Genomic DNA, 15,262 nt, shown 5'->3' with positions numbered 1-15,262 from the left:
TGGGGGGGGGGGGAGGTGGGTGTGGGACGGCAGGGTTTGCAGGTGGGAGCCGTGGGTGCTTTTCACTGATCGCTCCGGGAAACCCAAAAAGGGGGGAGATGGATGCCCCAGCACCCCCAGCACCAGCAGGCGTGGGGTTGGGGGGTTGGCTGTGCCTCACACTGCCCCCAGCAAAGGGCCTAAATCCTTCAGGTGGGCTACAGAGACACCGTGCCCGGTCACCAGCAGAAGATCAGGACCCCCCCCCCCCACCCAGCGTTGCTGCTGATGTTCCAGATCTGGAGCAGTGCACACCTTGCTCCAGACGGCTCTCGGACGCAGCTGACCCAGCACAGGACCCTGGGGTCCCAGCTGAGCAGCACAGCGAGGAACCACCGCTCCGCAGGGAGCGGCCGCAGCGCCGCCGTGGGGCCGAACCCATCAGAGCGAAAGCACGGCAAGATCCACAGGGTTTCCTTCCACTTTGTGATGGCAACCACGGGTCTGGTGCCCGCCAGAAGTGGGTCAGCGGGGCGGCGGGGGCCGCTCCGGGGGGGGGGGCTGCAGGGCACGGTAACCCCCCCTTCTCCGTTCCAAAACGCCTCCAGCCGTGAGCGCACGGCACGGCTTGGAGAGCCGCCGCTGCACCGAGCGCAGCACGCGCAGCTCCTCGGATCAACGCTCCCTTCAGCTCGCCCTTCCCAGCTCCTGGCTGACCCTACGGTGTGGGCATAGCAGGGGGGGGCACCATGGGGGGGGGGGTAGGGGGGAGATGCTCACTGGAGGGCAGCGGGGCGGGCGCAGCGCGGCTGCCAGAGCGGGGCGCTCGCTGAGCATCTCGGAGCCTTCAGAGGCTTTGCTCTCACATCTCCGGTTGCCATCGGGAGTTTTTTGGTTTTGCTGAGTTTTACACGTAGATCTGTGGGGAAGCGGGGAGATCCTGCGAGCGTGAGGGAGAACTTTGTGCTGCGGGGGAGGGCAGAGCCCCGGCACGGCTGCCCACAGAGGTGGGGGAGACTCCATCTCTGCGGGGAGCCAAACCCACCTGGAAGCTCCGTGCTGGAGGGGCTGCTGGGGGTGGGGGGGAGCTGCAGGGGTCCCTTCCAGCCCTACAGCTCTGGGTTGGGTCAGCCTGAGCACGAACCCATGTGGGAAATGGAACCCTGACCCTCAGCGCCCCGCAGCGCAGCCGGCGCCGCTGCCGTGCCCCACGACCGGCAGCGTCGCCCCGCAGCCCGACGACGCTCAGAGCGCTTCCAGATGAAAAGCACCGGGGAAACAGACGTCGCTGTTAACGGCTCGGGAGAAAACATTTGGAAAGGAAACCCACGACAGAACACGGCGGCTTCACGAGAGCGGACAGAGGAGGGGCGGCCGACGCGAGAGCCGAGCGCGGAGCAGCGGGCAGCAGACGCAGCCCCGGGGGAGGACGGCCGCGCCGCTCCCCGTCCGAGCAGGACGGACGCCTCCGGGACGCCCTGACCCCCACCCGGCCCACGGCACCGTGCAGCCCCGGGCGCCACGCGGCCTCTTACCGTGCCGCGACCACCGGAGACTTCTTGCCAGGATCCAGCGCGGAGCCGGCCGGCTCTTCCCCCAGCGACCGCGTGTCCTTGTTCAGCTGCTGCAGGCGGGAGCTCAGCTCGCTGATCACAGTTGGCTTGTCGTCGTCAGCCCCGTGGATCGGCCGGCTCTCCATGGGGTCCCCCCATAGCTTGGACCTTCTCTGAAAGAGGTAGCGTGGCCGGCCAATGCTGGCGGACGCCAGCGTGGCCGCATGTTGCTGGGAGATGAGCTCGCTGTCCGAAGACTGCTTCAAAAGTGGGTCCCTGAAAGTAACTGGCCCCTTGCTGAGCTGGGACTTGAGTTTTGGCTTTGGAGGCACTGGTGGCTTCTCGAGTATAAAAGTTTGTCCGTCCGCAAAGGAAGTGTATGTGTCAGTGGGCTCCCCGCTCTCCGAGGACAGCGTCGACATGCTGGAGACCGTGGAGATGGTGCTCGTGGTCTCCAGGTGGTGGTCGCTCGAACTCCTCGTGTCCACCTCTTCCACGCCTGAGTCGGCCGCCGACTCCGGGGCCGTTGGGGCGTCGGGGGGCTTCCCTGAGGGTGTTCCGCCCGCGGTCGGAGGAGCTCCTGCTGCCGCTGGTGCGGATGGCGTGCTGGGCGCCGCCAGGTGGCTGACGGGGGTGCCGGGGGTGGTGACCAGGACCCCGTTGGCGAACTCGTCGGGCGGAGGCACCAGCCCGATCTTGGCCAGCTCCTCCCTGGTCTCTTCGTCGCTCGAGGACAGCTGCGCTGGCGGCAGCGTCACGGTGTAGGGCTCCACCTCCTCCTCCGAGCTGCCCTGCCCCAGCGTCTTGTCGGCGGCGGCAGCGGGGCTGCCCGGCCCCTTCCCCGCAGGGCTGGGCTGCGGCTCCGCTTTGGGCGGCTCCGTCGGCTCCGCGCACGCTTCGGGCACCGCCGGCTTCTCCTCCTTCAGCTCAAGTCCGATCTCGTCTTGGCCGTTACTTGTGGCGTGAACCATGATCAGGCCGGCGGTCTTCTGCTGCGACGTGTCCACGATGCTGATGATCATGGACTTCTTGTCTTCCGGCTTCTTCTCCTCCTTGCCGGGCGCTTCCACCCTCGCCTCGGCTTCTTTCCTCAGCGTGGACGGGGTTCCCCACGGGCTCTTGGCGGGGGTCAGCGCCGCCGCCTCGGCCGCCACGGCCCCTTTCGCTCCGGGCGAATAGGCGGGGGACACCAAGCTCTCCAGCTCCACCCTCTCCGGTTCTTTGGTTTGGATGTCCACGAACAGCGGCGCCGCTCTGTCGGAGTCCGGGCTGTGGATCGGGGTGGGCGACCGGGATGGGACTTGGGTGGAGAGGGCCCTCTCCCTTGCGGCCAGCGCAAGCGCCAGTGGCGAGTTGGGATCCAGGGGCTTTCCCGTCAGGGGGTGGATGAACGTAGAGGATGAGCTGCTAATTAATGGCTTTAAAGCTGAGACGGGGGAAGGCAGTAGTACATCTCGGCTTCCTAACAACCGCTCATCGATAGACCTGGACTGCTGCAGGGATGGCATGTCGCTGCTGGGGGGGGTGCCTTCGATGGCCCCGACCGAGAGGAAGACAGTGGATTTGCGCTTCTCGTCCAGACGTCGGTCTCTGTCCTTCATGACCCCAGCGATGGCAGTGGCGAAGGGGATGCTCGTGGCTTCGACCTGCGCGAGGCCGGCGTGGTGCTGGTAGTCCACGCCGCTCAGGCGATGGCTCCGGCGGGTGGGCGAGGGCTCCCTGGTGAAGCCCCCCGTGATGGACAGGGCCGCCCTCTCCTGCGCGTCCTCCACCTGCAGCTGCTTGACCAGAGGGCTTTTCTTCCTCTGCGGCTTGGTGGGAGCGAACAGGCTGACGTTGAACTGCCCCATGTTGGCGTAGGGGTTGTCGATCACCCTCCCCTTCCTTTTCAGCTTCTCCGGAGGGGTTGCGGACGGGCCGGGCCGGGGGATCTCCGTCGGCTCCACGGGGAGATGGGAGGAATCCTGCAGGATTATCATGGATCGGGCCCTCTTCTGCCTTTCGGGATAGGGGATGGACGTCCTCGCCTGGTCGTACATCTCGGCTGCGCTGATGACCTGCGGCAGCCCGTGGAGCTTCGCCTCCAGGCTGGGCTTAAAGCTCGACCTGATGGTGTCGTAAGCTCTCCCTGGGGGCGGAGGTGGAGAGAAGGATGGAGGGGGGCCCGTGTCGAAGTAGTATGGAGAAGGAGGCGGGGGTGGGGCCGTCTGGGGGGGCGGTGGGATCCCGTGCCCTTCCCTAACGGTGTCTTGCATCGATGTGCTCCGCGGAAACTTCCCATCCAGCAAAGAAGCAGCAAGTTTCTCGTCTTCACCTGGAAAACCGGAACGACAGAGAGGTCAGGGGGGGCTCCCCCGGAGCGATCAGAGCACAACACCTACGACGGCGTCGGGGAACCAGATCCCTTTCCTCCCCCCGCCCCGCATTCGTTTGGAGGCGGCTTCCCGCTCTGCCTTCTCTTGGCTCGACGCAAACATTTGCAGTTTGGCCCCTTGCTCACATTCCCGGAACGGTTGGGTCATGGGAGGGCCTTGAAGACCATCCAGCCCCAAAGCCCAGCACCTCCCCACGGCCTCGGGCACCTCCAGGGATGGGGCACCCACCACCACAGACCCTCAAGTCATCCCCCATCGCTCTCGGCCCAGCAGACAGCGCTGCCAGTGAGGGACTGGGGAGGCACAACGGAGGGGACAGAACCAGGGCGGCTGAATGTTCCGTGCCACCCAACGTTGGTGTCGTAGCAGAAGATGAGCTGGCAGTGACTCCAGGTGGCCCAGAAGGCCCTCGGCAGCCCAGGCTGTACTGGAAGCGGCGCTGCCAACAGGAGCAAGGAAAGGATCATCTCTCCGTCCTCAGCACCTGTAGGTCACACCTTGAGTACTAAGCTCCGTTTTGGGTGCATCACCACAAGACAGTGAGGCCCTGGAGAGCGTTCAGAGAAAGGCAATTAAGCTCTGGCTGGTCTGGATTGCGAGCCTTGCGAGTTGCAGCTGAGGGGACGGGGGATTATTTAGTCTGCAGAAGAGGAACAGGGGGGGACCTTATCGCTCTCCACAACAAGCTGAAGGGAGGATTTAGCATTAAACGTGGAGGTTGGTGGCCCTGCATGAGGCAGGGGGGTTGGAGATTCATGATCCTTGAGGTCCCTTCCAACCCTGGCCATTCTGTGATTGATTCTGCGAGGAAGTGGTCAACCTCTTCTCCCACACAGTTAGTAACAGGACTAAAGATAACGGTCTCAAGTTGAGTCAGGGAGATTGAGCTTGGACATTGCCAAAATAATTGCCAATTGAGGGGATGGGGCGTGAAGGGGCTGCCCAGGGACGTGGTGGAGTCGCTGACCCTGAAAGCGTTCAATAAATCTTAATGCGATGCCGTGAGGGACATGGGGAGGCGTTCAAAGCCAGGCTGGATGGGGCTGTGAGCAACCTGGTCTGGTGGGAAGTGTCCCTGCCTGTAGCAGGGGGTTGGAACTGGGTGATCTAAAAGGTCCCTTCCAACCCAAACCATTCTATGCTTCTATGATTCGATTCCAGCCAAGCCGGCCACTCTCCAGCCCCGTGTGATGCCAACAGAAGGCAGCTCTGCTCCATTGCAGCCCTGCTGAATTACAGCCCTGCTGCATTGCAGCCCTGCTCCATTGCAGCCCTGCTCCACTGCAGCCCTACTGAATTACAGTCCTGCTCTACTTCAGCCCTGCTCCATTGCAGCCCTACTGAATTACAGTCCTGCTCTACTTCAGCCCTGCTCCATTGCAGCCCTGCTGCATTGCAGCTCTGCTGCACTGCAGCCCTGTTCTATTGCAGCCCTGCTCCACTGCAGCCCCGCTCCATTGCAGCCCTGCTGCATTACAGCCCTGCTCTACTGCAGCCCTGCTCTGCTGCAGCCCCGCTCCATTGCAGCCCTGCTGCATTGCAGCTCTGTTCCACTGCAGCCCTGCTCCATTGCAGCCATGCTCCACTGCAGTCCTGCTGCATTACAGCCCTGCTCCATTGCAGCCCTGCTGCATTACAGCCCTACTCTACTGCAGCCCTGCTCCACTGCAGCCCTGCTCTATTGCAGCCCTGCTGCATTGCAGCCCTGCTCTGCTGCAGCCCTGCTCCACTGCAGCCCTGCTGCATTGCAGCCCTAATGAATTACAGCCCTGCTCTACTTCAGCCCTGCTCCATTGCAGCCCTGCTGCATTGCAGCCCTGCTGCATTATAGCCCTGCTCTACTGCAGCCCTGCTCCATTGCAGCCCTAATGAATTACAGCCCTGCTCTACTTCAGCCCTGCTCCATTGCAGCCCTGCTGCATTGCAGCCCTGCTGCATTATAGCCCTGCTCTACTGCAGCCCTGCTCCATTGCAGCCCTAATGAATTACAGCCCTGCTCTACTTCAGCCCTGCTCCATTGCAGCCCTGCTGCATTATAGCCCTGCTCTACTGCAGCCCTGCTCCATTGCAGCCCTAATGAATTACAGCCCTGCTCCACTGCAGCCCTGCTCCATTGCAGCCCTGCTGCATTACAGCCCTGCTCTACTGCAACCCTGCTCCCTTGCAGCCCCAATGAATTACAGCCCTGCTCCACTGCAGCCCTGCTCCACTGCAGCCCTGCTCCACTTCAGCCCTGCTCTATTGCAGCCCTGCTCCACTGCAGCCCGGCCCCATTGCAGCCCCGTTCCACCGCAGCCCTGCTGCACTGCAGCCCCCACACCCAACCATGCCCAGCTCTCCCACAGCGCAGCTCCTCGCCCCGCTCCCCTTCGTGCCTCACACATGCTGCAACGTGCCAGACGGAGCTCGGCAGCAGGTCTGGCAGAGATGTCAGCCTGCAAAGCACCCGGGGGAGGCGCTGCCATTGTCAGCAGCATCCTCCTACCTGGGCACAGAGCGCACCGAGAGCTGCAGCCGCGTCCTGGCACAGCTCTGCTCTGCGCTGCAGTGCCCAGCAGTGCTCCACGCACCTGAGCAATCCAACCACCTGCAGACGTGGAGCCCGTCAGGCTTCCACAGTTGCTGTTGTGCTCCTTCTGTTCCCAACTGATGCTTTTCTTTACGACACGAGGTTATTTTTTAACAGGGTGCCCCCAAAAGACACCCGAAACGCTGCTGAGCGCAGCGCTAAGTTGGACCCCAAAAGGACCTCAGAAGGGCGAGCTGTGGGGCAGCAGGAAGCTCTGGAATTTCTAGGAGGACAAACACAAAATCCTGCAGCTAGAAGGAAGAACCCATTGGGACCAGACAGGGGGAAGGATGGACTGGGAAAGAACCCCACAGCCTGACCGGCAGTGAGCTGAGGGTGCACCGAGCTGCACGGGGCAACACCTGCTCTGCATCCAAAGCAGCACAGCAGAGCAAAGGAGGGCATCTGCACCCCTGCCCTGCAGACGGGGAGGGCTCAGCACAGGAGGGATGCGGAGCTGTAGGAGCTCAGCCAGAGGTGGGCCAGAAAAATGGCCCAAAGGATGGAACAGCTCTCCTGTGTGGGTATGGGCTGAGGCTGTGCAGATGGAGAGGAGAAGGCTGCGAGGGGACCTGAGAGCAGTCTCAGTATCCAAAGGGGAGCTGCAGGAAAGGAGGGGACAGACTATTGGGCAAGGTCTGCGGTGATGGAATGAGGGGAAATGGCTTCAAGCTCAAGGAAGGGAGATTCAGGTGGGATATAAGGGAAAAGCCTTTCCTGGTGAGGGCGGAGAGGCACCGCGCAGGCTGCACAGTGACTTTCAAGGCCGGGCTGGATCAGGCCCTGCCCTGGGCAACCTGACGGAGCTGTGGTGTCCCTGTCCACAGCAGGGGGCTGCACGAGCTGAGCTGTGAAGGTCCCTTCCAACGCTAAGGATCCAACGCTTTCACGGTTCTAATGTGAGCAGGGGCAACTGTGAGAGATGGAGCAAAGAGATTTCATTCCCCCTCATCCACCACCGATGACGCTGCACTCGTGTCCAGTTCTGGGGCTCTTAATACAAGAATCACGTCAACAAAGAATCTCAGAATCACTCGGGTGGAAAAAACCTCTGAGACCCCCCCAACCCCACGCACTGAGATGTGCCCCACTGCCCACCTCCCCCAGTGCCACATCCCTGTGCTCACTGAACACCCCCAGGGATGGGGGCTCCCCGCTGCCCTGGGCAGCTGTGCAGTGCTGATCGCTCTTTGCAGCACAGGTTGTTCCCAATTCCAAGCCGACCCTCCCCGTTGCACCCTGAGCTCATCCCCTCCCCTCCCATCCCCATTCCCTGCGCATGGAGACCAACCCCTCCTTCACTCCAGCCTCCTTTCCCCAGTGGCACAGCGCTGAGCTCCCCCTGAGCCCCTCTGCCCCAACGCCGCCCCAAAACGCGGCCCTCCTTCAGCAAGAAACCCCACACCAGTGGGGTTTCCAACCCCAACGGCTCCGTGACTCCATGCGCCCACCCCCACACCTGCAAGGCTAACACGAATTCCTCCTGCTAAATACATCCTTTGTTCACCTCTGCCTCAAAGCTGCCCTGGGCAATGGGCTGAGCACAGCCCCCAGGTGGGCACTGCAGCACCCAGACCTTTCTGTGGGGCTCAGGGACCCCCAAGCAGAGCTGCATGGAGCAGAGCACCCCCAGGGCAGAGCCAGCAGCTCCAATGAATCCTCCAGCAACGCATCCAACCGCAGCCCCTCCAGCACGGCGTGCAGCACTGATGGCTCTGGCCAACACAGCCGTGATGCTTTCGTTGCCATAACAGCCTCCATCCCCGTGGGAATGCAAGGCAGAGCTTCCACCTGGGAACCATTCCCAGGAACCAATCCACACCGTGGGGATGTGGGGATCCACACCCTCCATCCCATCTCTGTTCCTGAGCCCCTCCTTCCAGGACCCCTCCCCGTGGGGTGCTCCCCGTGTTGCCGTGGAAATGTTGGCTCCCTTTGCAGCAAGGCAGGCTTTCCTTAATTCCTTTTGCCTCGAGAAATGCTGAGATGCTGATGCGAAGCTCTCTGACTTTCTGGTCCGGATTGCTGCGCAGCCACGCAATGCTCCACGTGCAGACAGCACCCAGAGCCCCCCCAGCCCTCCTGTGTGCACAGCCTGCCTGGCACGCCGTGGGTGTCACGCTGGGTGTCACGCTGGGTGTCACACTGTTGGTGTCACACCATGGCTGTCACGCACAGCTCACAGAGGGCTCTCAAACACTGCAGCCCCATCCCCAGCGCTCAGGTTTGGCTGTTTTTCTATTTCAGCCAATCCTAGGAGATGTAACCCAACCCGGCTGACTTGCAGGTTCCCTCAGCAAGGAATCCATTGCAGTGAGAGGGGGAAGGATGGGTGCTGCTGCCTGGTGCTGCCTGCACCGATCCCTGCCTGCTGCATTAAACCCATGGCGCTCACAGCCCTTTCCAGCCCAACCAGCGATGGGTCCACGGTTCCAAACCTCCTCTGCACCACTGCACCACGCTTGGGTTCAGCTGCATTCTTGTGAAAGAGCCACGGGCTGCTTTCAAAACCACAACTGAACTCCTTACGGCACGGATCTCGCCTTTAACAAATCCCGGTCTGCTTTATGACCCGTCTCTGAGCTCAGACGCTATTTCACACAGCGGCTCCCCTTCAAAACAACCTGGAGCCGGACTGAGCCTCAAGCAGCCCCCTGCTCACAAGCATTTCAGACATCTGGAGCACGAGGAGCACGCACTGCTGCCCTCCCCATGCGCTCCCAGGCGCAGCACAGCACTCATCTCCACGGCCGCGACGCAGCGCTGCCGGCACGCCGCGATGCCGTCCATTCAACACCCACTCCTCCTTTCTGAGCTCATCTCCTCTGTTTGCTTTGCAGATTAATCACACGCACGCCGCAATACCTCCGGCTTTCTACAACTCTCAGCCCCGTCTCACGTGGGACCGCAGGCAGCAGCTGCTCTTACACAAAACACAAACGCGAGGCGCAGAGGCGCCGCAATCCCGCGGCCCCGTGCGTAAAACAAAGCGCATTTTGCATGCGGCTCTTCGCCTTTGCCCGGGTTCCTCTCACATCCTGGCTGGGATTACGCTTCTCTCCGCTGCGTCTCTAGGCAGAATTTACTTCCTATCTGCTCCCGGTGTGCGTTAAAGGCACAATCAGTTCTGGCATCACCGCCGCATCCAAAGCCTCACGTGGGATGAGCACCCAGCGCAGCTCCAGCCCCACGGACCAGCAGGGGAAACCCGACGACACACAGCACAGAAAAGAAAACCGGGCCACTTCACTGCCATGGGGCCACCACCTCCAGTCCACTGTGCCACCACCTCCCGTCCATCCTGCCATCAGCCTTGCCTATGGCGCCACCACCTCTTGCCTATAAGCGCCACCACCTCTTATCCATAGTGCCACAGCATCACAGAACTGTAGGGGTTGGAAGAGACCTCTAGAGCTCACGGAGTCCAACCCCCTGCCCAAGCACTTCCTGCACCGGGTCGCACAGGTCGGTATCCAGGCGAGACGTGAGCATCTGCACAGAAGGAGACCCCACAGCCCTGGCAGCCATGTCCCATTGAGGTCCCCATGTCCCATTGAGGCCCCCACATCCCATTGGGGTCCCAGAGTGCCATTGAGGTCCCCATGTCCCCTTGGGATCCTCCATGTCCCATTGGGGTCCTCCATGTCCCATTAGGGTCCCCACGTCCCATTGATGTCCCCACATGCCATTGAGGTCCCCATGTCTCATTAGGGTCCCAGAGTCCCATTGGGGTCCCCATGTCCCATTGGGGTCACAGCATCACAGCATCACAGAATTGCAGGGGTTGTTGGGGACCCCCAGAGCTCACGGAGTCCAACCCCCTGCCCAAGCACTTCCTGCACCGGGTTGCACAGGTCGGCGTCCAGACGAGACGTGAGCATCTGCAGGGAAGGAGACCCCACAGCCCTGGCAGCCATGTCCCATTGGGGTCCCCATTTCCCATTGAGGTCCCCACATCCCATTGGGGTCCCAGAGTGCCATTGAGGTCCCCATGTCTCATTAGGGTCCCAGAGTCCACACCTCAGATATTCATAGACCTGGATCAGGTCCCTTCTCAGCCTTCTTTCCTCCAGGCTGAACAGACCCAGTTCACTCAGCCTTTCTCCATAGCAGAGATGCTCCAGGCCCCTCCCCATCTTGGTGGCCCTCCGCTGGACTCTTCCAAGAGATCCCTGTCTGTTTTGTGCTGGGGAGCCCAGAACTGGACGCAGTGCTCCAGGTGAGGCCTCAGCAGGGCAGAGCAGAGGGGGAGGATCACCTCCCTCGACCTGCTGGCCATGCTCTTTGCAATGCACCCCAGGATGCCATTGGCCCTCTTGGCCACCAGGGCACACTGCTGGCTCATGGCAACCTGTCGTCCACCAGGACACCCAGGTCCCTCTGTGCAGAGCTCCTCTCCAGCAGCTCATCCCCCAGCCTGTACTGGTGCCACCACCTCTTATCCATGGTGCCGCCACTCCTTGTCCACTGTGCCTCCACCTCCTGTCCATCTTGCCATCATGCCTTGTTCATAGTGCCACCACTCCTCCTCCATGGTGCCACCACCTCTTCTCCATGGTGCCACCACTCCTTGTCCGTGGTGCCACCACCTCTTGCCCATCCTGCCACCTCTTATCCACAGTGCCACCACCTCTTGTCCATGGTGCCACATTCCTCCTCCATGGTGCCACCACCCCTCATCTGTAAGTGCTACGACCCCCTGTCCATCCTGCCACCACCTCTTCTCCATGGTGCCACCACTCCTTGCCCGTGGTGCCACCACCTCTTGCCCATCCTGCCACCTCTTATCCACAGTGCCACCACCTCTTCTCCATGGTGCCACCACCTCTCGTCTGTAAGTGCTACAACCCCCTGTCCATCCTGCCACCACCTCTTGTCCATTGTGCCACCACTCCTTGCCCACGGTGCCGCCACCCCCTGTCCATCCTGCCATCGTGCCTTGTCCACAGTGCCACCACCTCTTGTCCGTGGTCTCATCACATCCTGCCGCCTCCTATCCATGGTGCCATCACCTTTTGTCTGTAAGTGCCACCACCCCCTGCCCATCCTGCCACCGTGCCTTGTCTACAAGTGCCACCACCTCTTGTCCATGTGCCACCATGCCTTGTCCATCCCATCACCACCCCCTGCTCACAGGGCCACCAAGCTCTTGTCCACGGTGCCATGCTTTGTTCATGGTGCCACCACCTCCTGTCTATAAGTGCCCCCACCTCCTGCCCATCCTGCCATCGTGCCTTGGCCACAGTGCCACCACCTCTTCTCCATGGTGCCACCACTCCTTGTCCGTGGTACCACCACCTCTTGCCCATCCTGCCACCTCTAGAGCCACCACCTCTTCTCCATGGTGCCACCTCTTCTCGCCCATCCTGCCATCTCTTCTCCGTGGTGCCACCCCTCCTTGCCCGTGGTGCCACCACCTCTTGACTATAAATGCCACCACCTCTTCTCCATGGTGCCACCTCTTCTCACCCATCCTGCCACCTCTTATCCACAGTGCCACCACTCCTTGCCCATCGTGCCACCACCTCTTGACTATAAATGCCACCATCTCTTCTCCATGGTGCCACCTCTTCTCGCCCATCCTGCCACCTCTTATCCACAGTGCCACCACTCCTTGCCCATCGTGCCACCACCTCTTGACTATAAATGCCACCACCTCTTCTCCATGGTGCCACCTCTTCTCGCCCATCCTGCCACCTCTTCTCTGTGGTGCCACCCCTCCTTGCCCATGGTGCCACCACCTCTTTTCTGTAAGTGCCACCACCCTCTGTCCATCCTGCCACCTCCCCTCATCCAGAAGTGCCAACTCCTGCCCATCGTGCCACCACCTCATGTCTGTAAGTGCCACCACTCCTTGCCCATCGTCCCGCCGCCCCCAGTCCGTTCTTCTCCCACCCCTGCCCCCAATGCCACCTCCCCCTGCCCCCCGCTGCACCCTCTGCACTGCAGACTCTCCCCTTCACCCTTCCCTGCCACCACCGCAGCCCCAACGTCCTCAGGGCAGAACTCCCAAACGATCCCATTTTGAGACCATTATGGGGTCCCATTTTGAGACATTTGTGGTGTCCCATTTTGAGTCCTTTATGGGGTCCCATTTTGAGACCTTTATGGGGTCACATTTTGAGACATTTGTGGTGTCCCATTTTGAGTCCTTTATGGGGTCCCATTTTGAGACCTTTATGGGGTCCCATTTTGAGACCTTCATGGGATCCCATTTTGAGACCTCTATGAGGCCCTATTTTGAGACCTTTATGGGATCCCATTTTAAGACCACTATGGGGTCCCATTTTTCGTCCTTTATGGGGTCCCATTTTGAGATGTTTGTGGCGACCCATTTTGACAACTTCATGGGATCCCATTTTGAGTCCTTTATGGGATCCCACTTTGAGTCCTTTATGGGGTCCCATTTTGAGTCCTTTATGGGATCCCATTTTGAGACCTTCATGGGGTCCTATTATGAGACCTTTATGGGGTCACATTTTGAGACCTTCATGGGATCCCATTTTGAGACCATTATGGGGTCCCATTTTGAGATGTTTGTGGCGACCCATTTTGACAACTTCATGGGATCCCATTTTGAGTCCTTTATGGGGTCCCATTTAGAGTCCTTTACGGGATCCCATTTTGAGTCCTTTATGGGGTCCCATTTTGAGATGTTTGTGGCGACCCATTTTGACAACTTCATGGGATCCCATTTTGAGACCTTTATGGGGTCCCATTTTGAGACATTCATGGGGTCCCATTTTGAGTCCTTTATGGGGTCCCTTTTTGAGACCTTCATGGGATCCCATTTTGAATCCTTTATGGGTTCCCATTTTGAGTCCTTTATGGGGTCCCATTTTGAGACCTTCATGGGATCCCATTTTGAGACCATTATGGGGTCCCATTTTGAGTCCTTTACGGGATCCCATTTTGAGTCCTTTATGGGGTCCCATTTTGAGACCTTCATGGGATCCCATTTTGAGTCCTTTATGGGGTCCCATTTTGAGATGTTTGTGGCGACCCATTTTGACAACTTCATGGGATCCCATTTTGAGTCCTTTATGGGGTCCCATTTTGAGTCCTTTATGGGGTCCCATTTTGAGACATTCATGGGATCCCATTTTGAGACCATTATGGGGTCCCATTTTGAGACCTTCATGGGGTCCCATTTTGAGACCTTTATGGGATCCCATTTTGAGTCCTTTATGGGGTCCCATTTTGAGTCCTTTATGGGGTCCCATTTTGAGATGTTTGTGACGACCCATTTTGACAACTTCATGGGATCCCATTTTGAGTCCTTTATGGGGTCCTATTTTGAGACCTTTAAGGGGTCCCATTTTAAGACCATTATGGGGTCCCATTTTGAGTCCTTTATGGGGTCCCATTTTGAGACCTTCATGAGATCCCATTTTGAGTCCTTTATGGGGTCCCATTTTAAGACCTTAATGATGAGGGCTGAACTCCCTGTGGTTGTGGGACCCCCCGGAACCCCCGCATGCCTTACCTACAGATTTGGTCCTCGGGATCCCTTTGCGCAGTGACACGTGGGGTTTCTCAGCTCCTGCCAGGACCCCCGCGTGGGCCGCCATGCCCTGCCGCTCAAAGAGGGACTGCAAAGGAAAAAGAAGGAATTTCCATCCCGCACGTCGGTGAGAAGCAGCCGAAAGCAGACGACCCTCCTCCAGAGACCCCCATCGTCACCCAGACCCCGTCCCTCCCCATCGCTGTCCTGCTCCAGCAGCCGCCTCCATCCCCACAGAACCACAGAATGGTTTGGGTTGGAAGGGACCTCAAGGATCACGAAGCTCCAACCCTCCACCAATGCAGGGCCACCAACCTCCACGTTTAATGCTAACCCAGGCTGCCCAGGGCCCCATCCAACCTGGCCTCCAACACCTCCAGGGATGGACGGGGCATCACAGCCTCTCTGGGCAGCTGTTCCAGCCCCTCCCCGCTCTCACAGCACACAACTTCCCCCTCACATCCAACCTCCAGCTGCCCTCCCTCAGCTTCCAGCCGTTTCCCCTTGTCCTGCTGCCATCTCCCCTTGCCAGGAGTTGACTCCCCTCCTGTCTGTAGGCTCCCTTCAGCTCCTGCAGCTGCACTCAGCTCACCCCAGCTTCACTCCGTGCTGAACAGCCCAGCTCCCTCAGCCTGGCTTTGCAGGGCGATGCTGCAGCCCCCTGCTCATCTTTGTGGCTGCTCTGCACCCTCTCCAACAGCTCCCTGTCTTTCTTGTATTTGGACCCCCAGCCCTGGACGCAGCGCTGCAGATGGGGCCTCACAAGAGCAGAGCAGAGGGGGACAATCCCCTCCCTGTCCCTGCTGCCACCCCTCTGCTGATGGAGCCCAGGATTCCCCCCCCTCCCCGCCCTGTTCTCACCCCTCCCCACCTCCAGCCCCATTCCCACCCCGCCTCCCTCCATCCCACCCCCTCCCTCCCGCCCCCTCCCCCCGGCGCAGCCCCCTCCCTCACACTGATCTCCGCCGGGGTGATGCGGCGGCTCGTCGGGCGCTGTTTCACCGTGGCCGCCCGGGAATCCGCCTCCACGATGTCCGCCCTCAGCGCCGGTTCGGCGGCCGCCAGGATCTCGTCCAGTTTCTCTGCAACCCCAAACAGACGCGGGGCCGTCAGCGGGGGCCGCGGCAGAGGGGCGATTCCAACCCCCCTCCCCCCAACCCCCGAGCCGAGCCGAGCCGAGCTGAGCTGAGCTGAGCTGAGCCGAGTCCACCGCCACGGCGGGGCACGGAGTGGGGAAGCGCTGCTCGGCCGCCCCCCGCCCCGCAGCTCCGTGGGTCTCAGG

At 60.5% G+C, this 15,262-nt stretch overlaps 1 protein-coding gene across 1 annotated transcript in view; it reads right to left on the bottom strand.

Moving 5' to 3' along the window:
• Positions 1-15,262, bottom strand: part of SHANK3 (SH3 and multiple ankyrin repeat domains 3) — a gene marked incomplete at both ends in the record, with an annotated part of 295,242 nt that overhangs the window by 20,283 nt on the left and 259,697 nt on the right. The window contains 3 exons of the mRNA XM_079534115.1: positions 1,515-3,846; positions 13,963-14,068; positions 14,935-15,062. Of these exons, the coding sequence (XP_079390241.1) occupies positions 1,515-3,846; positions 13,963-14,068; positions 14,935-15,062 (2,566 nt within the window). The remainder of the gene's footprint in view (positions 1-1,514; positions 3,847-13,962; positions 14,069-14,934; positions 15,063-15,262) is intronic.

The sequence above is a fragment of the Tetrao urogallus genome, assembly GCF_951394365.1.
Source record: "Tetrao urogallus genome assembly, chromosome: 1".
NCBI lineage: Eukaryota > Metazoa > Chordata > Aves > Galliformes > Phasianidae > Tetrao > Tetrao urogallus.
This window is presented reverse-complemented; position numbering and strand designations above follow the sequence as displayed.